The 16,295-nt window shown below is 41.7% G+C and overlaps 1 protein-coding gene across 1 annotated transcript in view; it reads right to left on the reverse strand.

Moving 5' to 3' along the window:
- NMNAT1 (nicotinamide nucleotide adenylyltransferase 1) overlaps nt 1–16,295 on the reverse strand; it is a 43,552-nt gene that overhangs the window by 11,158 nt on the left and 16,099 nt on the right. The window contains exon 2 of the mRNA XM_004705440.3: nt 3,197–3,367. Coding sequence (XP_004705497.1) covers nt 3,197–3,311 — 115 coding nt within the window. The 5' untranslated portion in view covers nt 3,312–3,367. The remainder of the gene's footprint in view (nt 1–3,196; nt 3,368–16,295) is intronic.

Raw genomic sequence — 16,295 nt, forward strand, 5'->3', positions numbered from 1 at the left:
TAGAAGAAGCGAAAAAATGAGGGAGGTTCTGTCAGCCATCCAAAGAGATGAGTTTGAAAAATGTTTCCAAGAATGGAATCTCAGATTTGACAAATGTATTAAGTGTAACGTAGAGAACTTTGAAAGTGTTAAGGTTGTTTTGTAAGAAAATTTAAATACATAGTTTGGGGAAAAAAATAATTCTGTTTTTTGGGGAGTACCCCCTCATATACTCACACAACTACACTCTTTCCCTCAGGATAGATTCCACCAAGTGGAATTAAAGGATATGTACAGTTCCTTTTATTTATTTTTATTAAAAGATCATTTCCATTTCAGTTTTGATGGATATTGCCAAATTGTCTTGGACAAGATTAATCAATTTGTATTGTCCATCTACTGTATATGTGAGAGCCCATTTCTCAATAACCTCTGATACTTGATATGGTGCAACAAATTTTTTTTGCAGTGAATTACTTAATATGGCCCTTCTAGCCACAGTCTTTGTGACTTCCACAGTGACTGGGTGGTGGTAGTTGTTGAATGCCATCAAGTCAGCAGCTGCCTGTGACTCACAGCAACCCCATGTACAACAGAACACAGCACCGCCTGGCCCTGTGGCGCCCTCACAAGGGTTGCTGTGCTTGAGCGATCCAGCTCATTGAAGGTCTTCCTCTATTTTGCTGATCCACTACTTTAGAAACCATGATGCCCCTTTCCAGGGACGGGCTCTCCTGGTAACGTGCTCAAAGGACATGAGGCAAAGTCTCACCATCTAAAGAGCATTTTGGCTGTACTTCTTCTAAGACAGGTTTGCTTGCTCTTCTGGTAGTCCATGATACTTTCAGTCTTCTTTGCCAATACCACAATTCAAATGAATCACTTCTTCTTCAGTCTTTCTGAGTCACTGACCAGACTTCACATGCATATGCGGTGACTGAAAATAACCATGGCTTGGGTCAGGCACACACAGTGACTGTTCTTTAACACTTTAAAGAGGTCTTGTGTTGCACACTTGCCCAATGCAATATGTGTTTGATTTCTTTCTTTTTAAATGGGTGCTTTGATTTATTATATTTACTCTATTTTTAAAACCGTATAATCCACGTCTACAATTCATTAATCACAAAAGAAGAGTTGTACAATCATTACCATAAGTATTGGATTTCTTGACTACCGCTTCAGTGAGTGTTGATGGTGGATCCAAGTAAAACAAAATCCTGACTTCAATTTTTTCTCCATTTATCATTATGTTCTCCAGTGGCCCAGTTAAAAGATTTTTTTGTTCTTTATATTGAGCTGTAATCCAGATTGGAGGCTGTAGTCGTTCATCTTTATCAGCAGGTGCCTTGAGTCCTCCTTTCAGCAATCAAGGTTGTTATCTGCACATTACTGGCTATTACTGAACCTTTCTCCAGTCCTGATTCCATGTTCTTCTTCATAGAGTCCAGCTGCTAAGATTACTTACTCAGCATACAGATTGAAAAATATGGTGGAAAGATACAACCCAAGCACAAACCTTTCCTGATTTTAAACTACCCACTATCTCTTGCTCTGTTCACACAACTTCCTCAGTCTATATACAGGCTGCACATTAGCACAATGAGGTGTTCTGGAATTTCCATTCTTTTCAATGTTATCCATAGTTTGTTATGATCCACATAGTAGAATGTCTTGCATTTTCAATAAAACACAAGCAAACATCTTTCTGGTATTCTCTGCTTTTAGTCAAAATCCATTTGACATCAGAAATGATATACCTTGTTCCACATCCTCTTCTGAATCCAGCTGGAATTTCTGGCTGCTTCCTGTTGATGTAATGCTGCAACTGTTTTTTATCTATCTTCAGCAAAAGTTTACTTCCCTTGTACTACTAATAGTCTCTTGTTTCACAACATACAAAGATGACTGAGAAAAAACACTATTCATTTAGACATATAGATATAAACCTAATATAAGTGAATCCCTGGATAAAGGTCAATTCTATAAAAATAGTGATGATCCATCCTTGTGAAACAAAGATTGAAAAATCAATGATTTTTCTCTAAATATATATGTTCCACACAGAATGGATGATAAATCTAGAGAGTGGTATACCACTGATGAAACATATAACTATCCTCTAGTAGTCCTTTAATATTTCTTCCCCTTACTATTATGGTGTTTGTTTTACCTCATTAATCTTGTCAGACCTGCATATGTTCATTTGTATAATTAAGAGTGTTAGATGCATGAAAGCCAAGACAGAAAATCCTTCAGAAATAGTAATGGGAGGAATGATTCCTTGAGGGTATGGGAAGAGGGGAAATGAGGGGAAAACGGGGAGCTAATAGCAATGGTGACTGTATAACCCCACTTGAGGGGAACGAATAACAGAACTGCAGGTGAATGGATACACTGTATGGTATAAGATACTGCACATAATAATAATACATAATATAATAATAAAGGTTCCTAGGGGGTAAAGTGGGGGAGGAAGAGGTTAAAGGAGATGTGATATCAAAGAGCTCAAGAAGAAGAAGAAAATGTTTTAAAACTGATGGTAGTAGCAATTGTAACACTACTTGATCTCACTGAATTATGGATTTTTATATCTGTAAGAGCTCCCAATAACATGATTAATTAATATATATAATAATATAATATGTTCTTCTTCGTTCCATTTATCATAGGCCATTAAAGAATCCTAGTGGTACAAGGTTTCAATCCTTGACTTGCTAAAAGGTTAGCAGTTTGAACTCACCAGTGGTTCTGTTGGGGAAAGATGTGGCAATCTGTGCTTCCAAAAAGATTACAACCTACGGGGCAGTTCTATTTTGTCCTAGTGGGTTGTTATTAGTTGGAATCAACTTGGTAACAATGAGTTTTTAAAAAAATTTCTAGGCCATTAGCCAAGTAATTCCTCAGGGGACATAGCTTACCCTCTTTCTTGGCTAAGTCCCTGAACAAGGAAGCAGGGCAGCACAATTGTGACTGTTTAATCAAACATATGCACGGAAAACTCACTGCCATCGAGTTAATGCTGACTCATAGTGACCCCCTGTGTGTTTCTGAGACTGTAACTGTTTACGGAGTAGAAAGCTCAGTCTTTCTCCCTCGGAGCTGCTGGTGGTTTCAAACTGCTGACCATGAGGATCGCAGCCCAACTTGTTCCTCTGTGCACCGAAATACACGTAGCTATCTTGATTCTCCAGTTGTTTGGGGTGAGTGTTCCTACCTGTTCCATTCATGTAGTCCTTGGCCAGCTCAAACAACCTGAGGTGCATGTTGGTGATGGGATTAAAGGAACCACAAGCAAGGAGAACTACTTCTGTCTTCTCTGAACTTTCCATGGTAAGAATTTGAAGTTCAGGATCTACATGGAAAACTCTGGCATCTCTCTTGTGGTCTGCAAACGAAAACACACAGAGAAATACAACGTTAGTCATCAATTTTTTGATTTCGTCCTATGTTCTCATTCTAAATACATGGAAAAACCTATCTGGCTTTAATGACTGTGCTAAATCAATGGCAAAAATGGCCTAATGCCTTGTGTCTCGTTTTCCATGTGAATTTGCAGATCCTACCACACAGGAATGGAGTCTACACCCCCACTCTGTCTGATTTGCTTCTGCCAAAAGAACGCAGCAGGTGTTCCAGTTCTGAGTCTAGACCTTAGAGACCTGTGTACTTCTAGTCACAGTCCCCCATGCTCTGTCATGAGAACAAGTGCAGGCTAGCCTGCCACAGGATGATACCATACAAGGAAGAGAGCTGGGGGGACCACTGATGCATAGCCCACCACCAGACATGTAACTGAGGCCATCCTAAACCAACTAGCACCCGGCCAACCTGCTGAGCCACATGGGGAAACCAGCGGAAGCTGGTCCAGAGCAGCAAACCCGCAAGCTGACCTTACCAAGCTGACCCTAGAGTCACGAGTGAAAACGAGTATTTATAGTTGTATGCACTGGGGCTTTGTGATTATGCTACTGTAGCAGCATTTAATTGACACATTATATTCTTCCAAATGCAATTCCCCTAACAAGCTATCTTTAAAAATAGCATTTTGCCTCAGACAACTTTCTCATACTGCTATTACTTGCTACTACTGAATTACTACTACTTTCTGCATACTAATGTTATATTTTTCTTCAAAGATAGCAGGCAAGAAGTTCTGAGTGGGTGGGTAGGGCTTGTGTGTGGTGGTCTTCATTATACTGTAATCTGCTGGGGTTTTTTTTTTGTAATCTGAGAGCCAGCATTTTTGGTCTTTCACCTAAACTGGTCAGATTTCACAGCCAAATAGCCTTCGATGCTCTACCTGTATAGCACCATTCTGAATGACCTTGTGCAAGTCACCTAACCTCCCTTCTATTCCAGTATTCCTCGATCTTAAAACAGAGACGATAGCAGCTGCTTCGTAGGACTGCTATGCAGGTTAAAAAACAAAATATATTTACAGTATATCATTTTGGGGTGTACACTGTAAGAAACCTTAGTGGTACTAGGGTTAAGCTCCCAGCTGTTAATCAAAAGATGTGGTTTGAGTGCAGAGGGAGAAAGACCCGTCCATCTGCTTCCATAAAGACAACAGACAACAGAAGGAAACATTACCGGTCCTGCGCCATCCTCACAAGTGTTCCTGTGTTTGAGACCATGGTTGCAGCCACTGTCTCAATCCATCTCCTTGAAGGCCTTCTACTTGACCAAGCATGCTGGCCCTCTCCAGGAACCGGCCTCTCCTGACATGTCCAAAGTACAGGAGACAAAGTCTTACCATCCTTGCCTCTAAGGACACTCTCGCGATCCGAGAGACTATAGCGAGAGGCGCTGGAAAAGGACATCCGGTTAGGTCCATCAGAGGGTCTTCAGAAATAAGGAAGATGGATTAATCCAAAGGCTGCAACAGTGGGCTCAAATAAGCAGGACCAGACACTGCTCTGCACTGGGTCACTAGGAGTTGGCGCCAACGTGACAGCACCCAACACCAACACACCTGCAACGGTGCTAGGCACCTTATGTGTATTATTAGCAAGAGGACCGACCAGTACCTCATTTTCACAGTCTTATCCAACTTTTTTAGTGGGAATTTCAAGACCATGACTACAAAGAGGACATAAAAGCGATCCACTGCACTCCAGCCTTCTTTCCAGAAGAGCTGTGGCATGAGGGGTGATGGGGAATGTACATAGCCCCGCAGCTTCGGACTCGGAGGGGAGTCAGTGTGCCTGCCCATCACGGAGAACGTTCTCAAGGGCTAGGGCAGAGGGCTAAGGTCCAGTGTCAAGCCCAGCCCCAGTCATCTCAGGTTGCAGGCAACATTCCCCACGGAGCGAGCGGGAGCGGAAAGCAAAGTAAACTGAGAGCAAGGGGTACCACTTCCTAGGAGGCCTGCACCTGCGACAGAGTACAGAGAAGGACGGAACAAAGAGCTTTGCACCCCTCCCTGTCCTGAGGGATGAGCACAGCCTCGGGTTTCCAGTCCGCCTCAGGGGATGGGAGGAGCTGGGGAAGCAGGTCTCAGCACAAAGGGAGCTAGCTTTCTCTCACGTCACATCTAGGACCCATCTCAAATGTCCAGTTCAGTTTCATTAGCTCACCATGGATAAAGCCAGTCTGTGCTCAGCCTGGACGTTAGACCCTTTCAGCCAGTGAGCACCCATCTCAGCCCAGGGTGTGTTGACAAGAATGAGGGTCTTTCCATCTCTTGAGATAAGTATTTTCTTGGTGTCCTTGCATGGAGAGAGAGGACACGAGAGGGGATATACAGGGGTGTAGGAAAGTTGGAAGCTTTAACAGGACTGTTCTGGACACCCCTTGACTGGCTGCAGGGTTTCCGGGGCCGGTTCATCATGATTCACTTCTGCCTGGCTCACACCGCCCATTACGTGCACTGCTGGCTGCCCAGATCACATCGACACAGGCTGTAAGTGTGTCCACCCAGCCCATCATATTGAAAGGGAATTAGTATTCATATACATCTACTATTCTATAGAAGAATCCTGATCAAAAGGGGGGGGGGGAATAGAGAATAGAATTTCCTAGTCTCATGGAATCCAGACTTTCTTAAGCCATTAAAGCCAGATGATCTCCTAAACTATTTCCCTGAGGAAATCTGTAAGCCTTGAAACCATCCCTTGAGGTCATGTTTAAACCAAATAATAGTTTTGCTAACTAGAAAAGAATATCTGCCTTAAGCATTATATGCTGTAAAAAATATAAAATTATGTGACTCCATTGACAATGGCAACGTGAAAGGATGAGTGAGAAGCTTAAGGGGCCAGTGAGTGCATTAGCGATGGTGAGGGAGTTTGGAAAAGATGGTTGAGCAAAGTTGTACAGCTTCCAGAGTGCCACCCAAGTCACCCCCCATGTGTCCCACATGGAGACGCTGTTGGCTGGCACACATTTTGTTTGTGTGTGTGTATTTCCACCAAAAGGGGAGGTTGCTTCCTCCTGAGACAGTCTTGCAATTTAACATTCAAAGGTTGCTATTTTAAAATCACTAAACTTTTGGAAAATTTTAAAACACCGAGGTGAATCTATTCATATAACATTATGTAAACATTAAGCCAGTTTTCAAAACATTAAGCTTTCAAAGAGAACACGGATTCCTTTTTGACTTTAATGTCCTATTTCACGATGTTCAGAATAATTAAGTCTCTGTTGATTATAGTGTCAGATTACTATCAGATTGTAAAGTAAGTACAGGTTGATTTTTGCTAATCTATAATGAAATCTCTGTTTACTAATACTGCTCACCACATATTAGTAAATAAGCACCAGAAAACCCAGGCTTACTGGGTCTTCCATCCCTGGATGGCCAACTGTTAAGTGCTTTGACAACCTCTCCGTATTCATACTGCAAAAAGGATGCTACTTCTTTCCAGATCAGAAATTTAGGCACATAACTACATACTTGGTCTAACAAGGTTGCTATTGCTTTAAATAATTTGGAGTATATTTTGAAGTTGCATATCCTCTTGATCAGCTGTGGGATTCAGCCGGTTCACATTGGTTTGGCAGAACCAATACCTAATTTTTTGTTGAGTTCGGCAAATTGTTTTTAAAATGGCTCTTGTAATCAGGGTGCAGCCGTCCAATGTGGAAATCAGAGATTTTCATTCCTTACTCTTCTTTAAAGTTTATCTATGCAACCGTGTATTCTAAGTGCCTGTAATAGTGTTCATTCCATCCATCAGAACTATGCTTAACGATATTTATTCATTTCATACAACTTGTTATATTTTTTTATGAAATACTACATCTTTATTTCCTTGTAAACAAACATGTAACACAATGAGAAGTGCCGAACAACCAGGGGGTGACATGTTGTCATTCACGTCAGCTTCGTGTGTGCCCTGAATTCCAGAAGATGTTATGAGTGAATTATGCAATTCTTGAAAGTGTTCAAAGAGCTAACAATATTTCGGAACCATTGATGTAACTTCAGCATAAGCAGAAAGGGGTTTTTCAAAAATGAACGCAGTATGTTCAGAGGAGATAAGTCACCTAACTCTTTCTAATATATCAAATGCAATGACTATTGTCTAATTGGCCTACCTCTAAACTTTAGAGCGCTAAAGGAATGGGACCCTACTCCTACAGGGAAAAGATAGTTAAGGGTAAATCATACAGAAGAGGGTGCTCAGATCAAAGTGAAGAATATTGCAAGTGAGGATGCCAATCAAGAAGCAATATGAAAATCTTTTTTTTTAATGGTTTTATTAGGGGCTCCTACAACTCTTATCACAATCCATACATCCATCAATTGTGTCAAGCACATTTGTACATTCATTGCCCTCATCATTCTCAGAACATTTGTTCTCCACTTAAGCCCCTGGCATCAGGATCTTAAATAACAGCTCTATTGTTTTTAGTCAGGTGCTATTTTTTCATTAATATTTTAAAACGCTTATAACATAATCTAGTTTTGTGTACCTCTTATTGTTTCTATTTACATATTAGCTGTATGAAATAATCAACTACCTTTCAGTATATATTATTTTATACTTAAAATGGCCATTAGGGTAGTAACCTAGTTGTTAAAATGTTTTTGTGGTTTTTAAAAATCATTTTATTGGGGGCTCATACAAATCATCACAATCCATCCATTCATCCTTGGTATCAGGTCCTCATCCCGCCGCCCCCGCCCCCATTAAATTGTTTTAATCCCATCACTGCTTTTGAAAACTTCACTGCAGATAGTTCTTTAAGGTAAGTTTGTCTTCTACAAATACAATTAGTAACAGATCATCACGGTACTAATCCAGTGTAATGTGGAGAAATGCACGTCACTGCTACTGAAGAAGAGCTTCTTACATACGTGGAAGAGTCTGGGTGGCCGGGGAGGCTGCACGCTGGACTCCTTGCTCAAAAGCACGGCTGCTCCTGGGTAAAGATGAGGCTTTCTGCTTCCGTAAAGAGTGTCCGTCCCGGAAACCCAGAGACAGCTCTACCCTGTCCTACAGACTCTGAGTCAGAAGTGACTTGGTTTTTATGTACGTGTAATCTCAAAAGGATTGTAAACCCATGTTAAACAGTAACATCTGTCTTCTCTTCACTAGTTACACTGAGTGTAAATAATGGGGCTTAAAGGATAGCAAGCTCAGCTTAGGGGCATCGTGAATATTCACTCAGATATGGGTCAATTCTAGTCCTGCCACCTCCTCAGTGTTGTCCTTGAACAAGACACTTAACTTTCTAAGTCTTCTGCTTTAAAAAAGTAATAATAAAATGGGGCTATTGGTCTGTCCTCAGGAGCCTATGCATATTAAACAAGATAACGCATATAAAATATTCGACATTTTGTCTACCAGTAAGGACTATAAGTAGCTCCTAATATTATTTGTTTTACAGCAATGGTACAGGAACTAGGGTTCTAGAGACCAGTATCAACAGTGCCTGTTTCACAGTATGCATCAATAAATGGTAGCTATTATTATTATTACTGAAAATTATTAGACATAATTCCATTCTAATGGACTGGTTCTCATGCTGTCTTTGCTTGGGTTTAAAGCATTAGCTCTGTGGTTTATTGTAATGTTATCACAAACAGAACCTGAACTTGGTTTCTGGAAGGTAATTCATCATTAAACAAGTACTTGGAGCTGGTTGGTCATTAAACAAAGCAATTGTCTGTGTCCCACGCAGCCAGCTGACAGTGTTCTCGGTGGGGCTCATGGCTCTGGCACTCCAGTTCTACGTCCTGCTAAGGTGAGTTCTTTCACCGGACAACCCCTGTACCTGGCAGCTCAGCATGAAAGTAAGCTTACCTGTGGAGACGGTCTGAGCCTGGGCGCTTGCTGCGAGTCCCGTTCCCTGTTTAATTGCCACCTGCCCCATTGTTTTTGCCCTTGCCATTAATGGTGGCCACCTGCCGCACCTCTTTGAAAAGTCACAATTTTGGATGTGAGTGAGGACAGATGAGATTTGGGCAGAATTAAACTTTTAACGGACACTTAGTCCTTCTAGTTAAAGAAGCCATGAAATGGGAGACAATGAGGACACCACTGTTTCAAGTGACAGATTCCCTAGAGACGAGTCCAAGCCCCCAGGCATTAGCTCATGTCTGCAGGCATACTCACGAGAGGATTATGCCTTGACACTTTATTGTCCGGTCTATGCCACAAAGCCATTCCGGGCCAGAAAAAGTCTGTCAGTCAGTTACTTGGTTATTTGGGGCACACAAAGTCAATACATTTGAAAGGAGAAATATTGCAGCTACATAAATCTGGAAATTCTAAAAAATCTGAGAACTGAAAGTTCTCTTAAGTGGTGGGGAAGGAGGGGAAGCTGCACTCATTTAAACAATTACACAGCACTCATTTGTAATTAGCCTAACTCAAGCCTGCCAGCTTTCATCAGAGGAGATTTGAGCGCTGCAAAAGCACTCAGAGTGACACTTCATTACTCTCCTGGACAACATTTCTACAAAAATGGCCTTTTTTTTCTCTTCTTCACCAATATAGCAAATTAACATTGATTAGAAAAACAATAAACATGATTTGCCTACCAGTTATAAGATCAATAACTCTTAATATTACGTGCAGGCCATTTCACAACATTCCTTGACAGCAATGGTAATTCCTGGGGGTGCAAAGGCACAGTGCTCGGCTGCTAAGCAAAAGGTTGAGAGTTTGAACCCAACCAGAGGCTCTGAGGGAGCGAGACCTGGCAATCTGCTCCCAGAAAGAAATCCTATGTGACGGTTCTGCTTGTCACAGGGAGTCACTAGGAGTTGGCATAGGTGCAGTGGCACCCAGCAACCACCCAAGGTTCTAATAAGCTGTAAACTGCCCAGGGCTGAGAGGAGCCTAAGGAGTCCTGGTGGGTCAGCAGTTAGAACAGCAGCAGATATGGGGTTTCTACTCCCACAAAGAGTTACAGCCTCAGAAACCCACAAGGGACCGTGTCATCCTGCCCTATCGGGTAGCTAGGAGTCAGACCTGACTCAATGGCAGTGAATTTCTGAGAAGGTGAACCTAGAGCCAGAATCCGGATTAGAATTGAAGGGTTAATGTCTTCCGGTGTTGTGTTTATGCCACAGATTTCCTGTGATAAGTGTGAAACAAATGTTATCATCAGTGCCTTGACTTTTTAGGCCCAGATCGTCTCGATACTGCAGTCAGCCTCTCCTGACCAACTTGGTTGGTAACATCATCTTTAGCTTCTTCACAATTGGTGAGTGTGCAGTCACTCTGCCAGGTGCTTACTATGTGCCCCCTGTTGGCCAGCTGTTACTAGAATAAATAAATAATCGTCAGGAACTCACAGGCTAGACCTTAAGGGAAAAGTCACATTTAAAATTCGGGTCAAGAGAATTTTTCCAAAGTTCCTTAGTATTCTTTTAGTTGTTCTATTGAACAGAAATCAAATCAAGTTAAATACAAATGCTTTGTGTTTCAAAACTCTTTTTTTAAAAATCATTTTATTGGGGGCTCGTACAACTTGTCACAATCCATCCATCCATCCCTGTGTCGAGCACATTTGTACATTTGTTTCCATCATCATTCTCATTCTCAAAACATTTGTTTTCTACTTGAGCCCTTGGTGTCAGCTCATTTTTCCCTCTCCCTCCCCCACGAACCCTTGATAATTTATAAATTATTGTTATTTTGTCATGTCTTGCACTGTCCGACATCTCCCTTCACCCACTTTTCTGTTGTCCATCCCCCAGGGAGGGGGTTATATGTAGATCATTGTGATCAATTCCCCCTTTCTCCCCCCACCTTTCCCTTACCCTCCTGGTATCACTACTCTCATTATTGGTCCTGAGGGGTTTATCTGTCCTGGATTCCCTGTGTTTCTAGCTCTTATCTGTACCAGTGTATATGCTCTGGCCTAGCCGGATTTGTAAGGCAGAATTGGGGTCATGATAGTGTGTGCAGGGGTGGGGGTGGGGGAAAGCACTAAAGAACCAGAAGAAAGCTGTGTGCTTCATCGTTGGTACACTGCACCCTGACTGGCTTATCTCCTCCCCGCAACCCTTCCGTAAGGGGATGTCCAGTTGCCTACAGATGGGCTTTGGGTCCCTACTCTGCACTCCCTCATTCACAATGATATGATTTTTTGTTCTTTGATGCCTGATACCTGATCCTATCGACACCTCATGATCACACAGGCTGGTGTGCTTCTTCCATGAGGGCTTTGTTGCTTCTCAGCTAGATGGAAAAACTCTTACAATTATCCTTCATTCAGTAAAGCATTACTGAGCAGGGGAGGGAAGAGACCTCGATGACTTTAAGTCAGAAAGTCATACAGCGGGCTCTGAAATGTGCACAGGCTGCAGAATATCTAAACTAATGGATTTGAGCACATTATGTAGACTTATGAAAGTGGGGTGTAATTTACATAAAGACTATGTCTATATTTTTAAAAGTGAAAAAAAATCACTGGGGAGTATGTCAGGCACTGTCATTGCCCTAGAAAAAGCATCTCCTCCTAAGTCACTACTGAGCCCAAGGCAGCAGTGTGTGATGGCTTTAGAGACAGAGAAGGCCCAGACAGAGCTTCCCACCCACAACTCCTGGGCCTGAGGTTAGTTCCTTAACCTTACCGGACATCCCCTTCCTCATATACAAAACCGGAAGGAAAGATCTGTTCCACAGTTTTGTGGCTGAGGTTTCAATGAGAAAATGTATGAGAAGTTTGGGCAGGCAAGAATCCTTCACAAAATAGTCCTTGTTAATCAGAACACAGCCTGTACCAGAGGGAAAAGCTAACCTGGGTAGGGGTTGACCGTTTTTGTTTTATACTGAGAAAGCCAAGGACAAATTATATTTGGGCTTGGATTCAAGGCTATATTTCTAGTAAAGGGGTGCTATTTCCCTGTCCTTGTAGGTTTTACGGTGCTGCTTATTCACCTGGACCCGGTCCCACAGGCAGTAAAGAGGCTGTTTGCTGTGTTCGGTGTGGCATCCTTTGGTGAAGGAGTTGGCACCGTGGTGTTAACAGTTTGGGCAACAGACTGTGTATGACCTTTACTACTGAGTTTCTAAAGCTTCAGGATATTCTATAAGCATGGTTGTACATAACAGACCACCGGTCCTCAAGATACATTTCTACTTCTATTACAAATAGAGATACACAGACATCAATCAACTAGTTTTAACAAAAATACAAGAGCCTTCAAAAAGTCTGTGGGAAAATGGAATTAAAATAAATGGGATTTTCCCATAAACATTTTGAGTTCCCCTTGTAGAGCACACCTGACCCCAACAATAGACATTCTACTCCAGTGCACCTGGATCATTCTCTAGGACAGATCACATGCTGGTCACAAAGTTAACCCTTGATAAATACAAAAGGATTCAAATGCAGGAAGTGTTCTCTAACTATAACAGTGTGAAGCTGAAAATAAAAATCAAGCCTAAAAACATACAATGCCCAAGATAAGGGGGCAAAAAAATCAAAAGAAAAAATAAAAATATCCTATGTTCTAATGAAAATGACAGCACAACATATAAAAATTAGAGGGCAACAAGAGAAGAACAAACTTAAAGGAAATCTACCAGGATTTCTACCATATTTGAGCAGAAATAAATAAAAATAGAATCAATAACACTAGAAAGTGGTTCTTTGAAAAGATCAATAAATGTTAGTTACACTGCCAAAGAAGACAGAAGATGCAAGTAACCAAAGTAAGACATGAAGAGGGGACATTATACCTGATCAACAGAAATGAAGTTACGACAGAACAAAAAGCCTCCCCCAGTGGCGTAGTGGATACAAATTGGGAGGCTAACCACAAAAACCTCTCTCTCTCTCATACACACACGCACGCACGCACGCACGCACACGCACATGCACACGCACGCACGCACACGCACGCACGCACGCACGCGCCAAAAATCCTAGACCTGGTTTCACTGGGGACTTCTATAAAGCATTTGGAGAAGAATTTACATCAACATTGTTTTAAACACTCTCGGAGGATACGAGAGGAGGAGCCCGGAATGTGTAAGTGGTTAAGCACTGGGTTGCTAACTGCCAGCCTCTCAGGAGAAAGACGAGGCTTTCTGCTCTTGTAAAGATTGACTCAAAAACTCTAAGGAGCAGCTCTTCTCTTCCCGACACCATTGTCATGAGTCAGAACTGATTGGTGGCAATGGGTAATGGCTAACGGTAAGGGATAGGGATGGAAAGAACAGTCCCTAATTCATTCAATGAAGCTAGCATAACCCTGTTATCAAAACCAGAGAAAGATAACACAAGAAAACTATAGGCTTATCTCTCACAAATATAGAAACAAAAATCCTCAATAAAATATAGCGGTATATTAAAAGAGTCGTATATCATGATCAAATGTGATTTCAATCAACATAATACACCACACCAATAAAACAAAGGAAAACATTAATATTAAGGCAGCAGATGGACATTGGACCTCCACTCAAGTACTTACTCAATGCAAGAACACTTTGTTCTATTAAATTGGCATTCCATGATGCACACCTTCCCAACACAATCGCTGAAGACACATGTGCACATAAGCAAACGTGGTGAAGAAAGCTGATGGTGCCTGGCTATTAAAAGATATAGCGTCTGGGGTCTTAAAGGCTTGCAGATAAACAAGTAGCCATCTAGCTGAGAAGCAACAACATGGAAGAAGCACACCAGCCTGTGTTACCACGAGGTGTCGAAGGGATCAGGTATCAGGCATCAGAGAACAAAAAATCATATCATTGTAAATGAGGGTAGTGCAGAGTGGAGGCCCAAAGCCCATTTGTAGGCAACTGGGCATCCCCTTACAGAAGGGTCTCAGGGAGGAGACAAGTCAGTCAGGGTGCAGGGTAGCAACGATGAAACATACAACTTTCCTCTAGTTCGTAACTGCTTCCTTCCCCCATTATCATGATCCCAATTCTATCTTACAAATCTGGCTAGACCAGAGGATGTACACTGGTACAGATAGGAACTGGAAACACAGGGAATCCAGGTCAGATGACCCCGTCAGGACCAGTGGTGAGAGTGGCAATACCTGGAGGGTGAAGGGAAGGTGAGGTAGAAAGGGGGAATCGATTATAAGGATCTACATATAACCTCCTCCCTGGGGGATGGACAACAGAGAAGTGGGTGAAGGGAGACGCTGGACAGTGTAAGATATGACAAAATAATAATAATTTATGAATTATGAAGGGTTCATGAGGAAGGGGGGGAAATGAGAAGCTGATATTAAAGGCTCAAGTAGAAAGCAAATGTTTTGAGAATGATGATGGCAACAAATGTACAAATGTGCTTGACACCATGGATGGATGGATGGATTGTGATAAGAATTGTGCGAGCACCCAATAAAATGATTAAAAACAAAAACAAAGGAAGACAATCACCCTATCACATCTATGGATACAGAAAAACTATTTTATTGATGGGAGGAGGGAGAGGAAACCTTTTCTCGATGAACTCTGAGAGACGAATGGACTAGATGGGAAATTCCTCGATTGATTCAGACACCATATGAAAATCCAGTCATATGCTTAGTGGACAAAGATGGAAAGCTTTCCACTTGAAATCAAGAATAAGAGTCCCCACTCGCATCATTTCTGTTCAACACTGTATTAGAAGTCCTAACCCAAGCAATAGGACAAGAAAAAGAAAAGGTGTCTACATTGGAAAGAAGAGGTAAAATTCTAAGCATGGATGATATGACTATAATACACACACATTTAAAAAAGAACAAAGCCTCTACAAGAACATTTTTGAGCTCAAGTAGTAATTTATTATGTTTTTTTTTTATTAAAAAATTTTTTTTCAATTAGTAATTTAGTGAAGTTGCAGTGTACAAAGTCAACAAATAAAAATCATTTGGTTTTTATATACCAACAATGAGACATCTGAAAGGGAAATTAGGGAAACAATTCCATTTACATTAACATGTAAGTGAATGAAATACCTTAGTATAAACATTACCAAGTGTGTTAGGCAGGGTTCCCTAGAGAAACAAAACCTGGACACTTATGATTTTACAGATAGATGATAGATAGATAGATAGATAGATAGATAGATAGATAGATAGATAGATAGATAGATAAAGGTTTATACCGCAAGAAGAAATATAATAGCTAATGAGTCCACACAGCAGTACAGAGGGTTCAGTTCAACTCACTTTCGTAGAACAGTTAATAGACTGGAAGTCCTTCTACTCATATGGGTTGCCAGGTCCAAGGTCAAGAAAGCAGAAAGCTAAGTCCTCCCTTGGGCAAGGCAGGCAGTGTCTGCTTGCAGGCAGCGAACAGCAGGGTGGGTCAGCAACAGTCAGGAGCTTAGAGAAGCAGGCCTGGGTATGACATTGAACTCAAGCAATGTAAAGTGACAAGATCCACGAGCCTCAAGCTTAAGTGATGTAAACACCAGCAGCGTGGCAAAGCAGGTCTCCATGAAGTCCCAAAGTCTACTGACACATCCATGATTCAAGGGTTGGGTGGGCCCACAGGTGGTGTAGCACACAGGCTGAGGCAAAGAACTAGCTAAAGCAGCAGCGCACTGGCCCAATCACCAGAGAACAAGAGCGATGGGGGCGGGCGTTGCAGCCATTTATCTCTTTGCCCTCCAAATTGCAACCTGATTAATCCCACATGTTCCTATTGGCCAGGTTGGCAAAATAAACCTAGCTATCACAGCAAGGGTGTGAAGGACTTGGACAAGAAAAATTATGTAACATGGATGACAGAGATGAAAGACTGAAATGAATAGAAAGATGTTTCATTTTCTTGGGTTAAAAAACCTTAATACAAAAAAACACAAAAAACTTTAATACTGTTAAGATGTCAAAATGAGATGGATCCAGTCAGAGGCAGGTCTGATCCCTGAAGCAGGGCAGTGGCACCCACTGT

The sequence above is a fragment of the Echinops telfairi genome, unplaced genomic scaffold, assembly GCF_000313985.2.
Source record: "Echinops telfairi isolate 266 unplaced genomic scaffold, ASM31398v2 ScPeMD7_7457;HRSCAF=8495, whole genome shotgun sequence".
NCBI classification, from domain to species: Eukaryota; Metazoa; Chordata; class Mammalia; order Afrosoricida; family Tenrecidae; genus Echinops; species Echinops telfairi.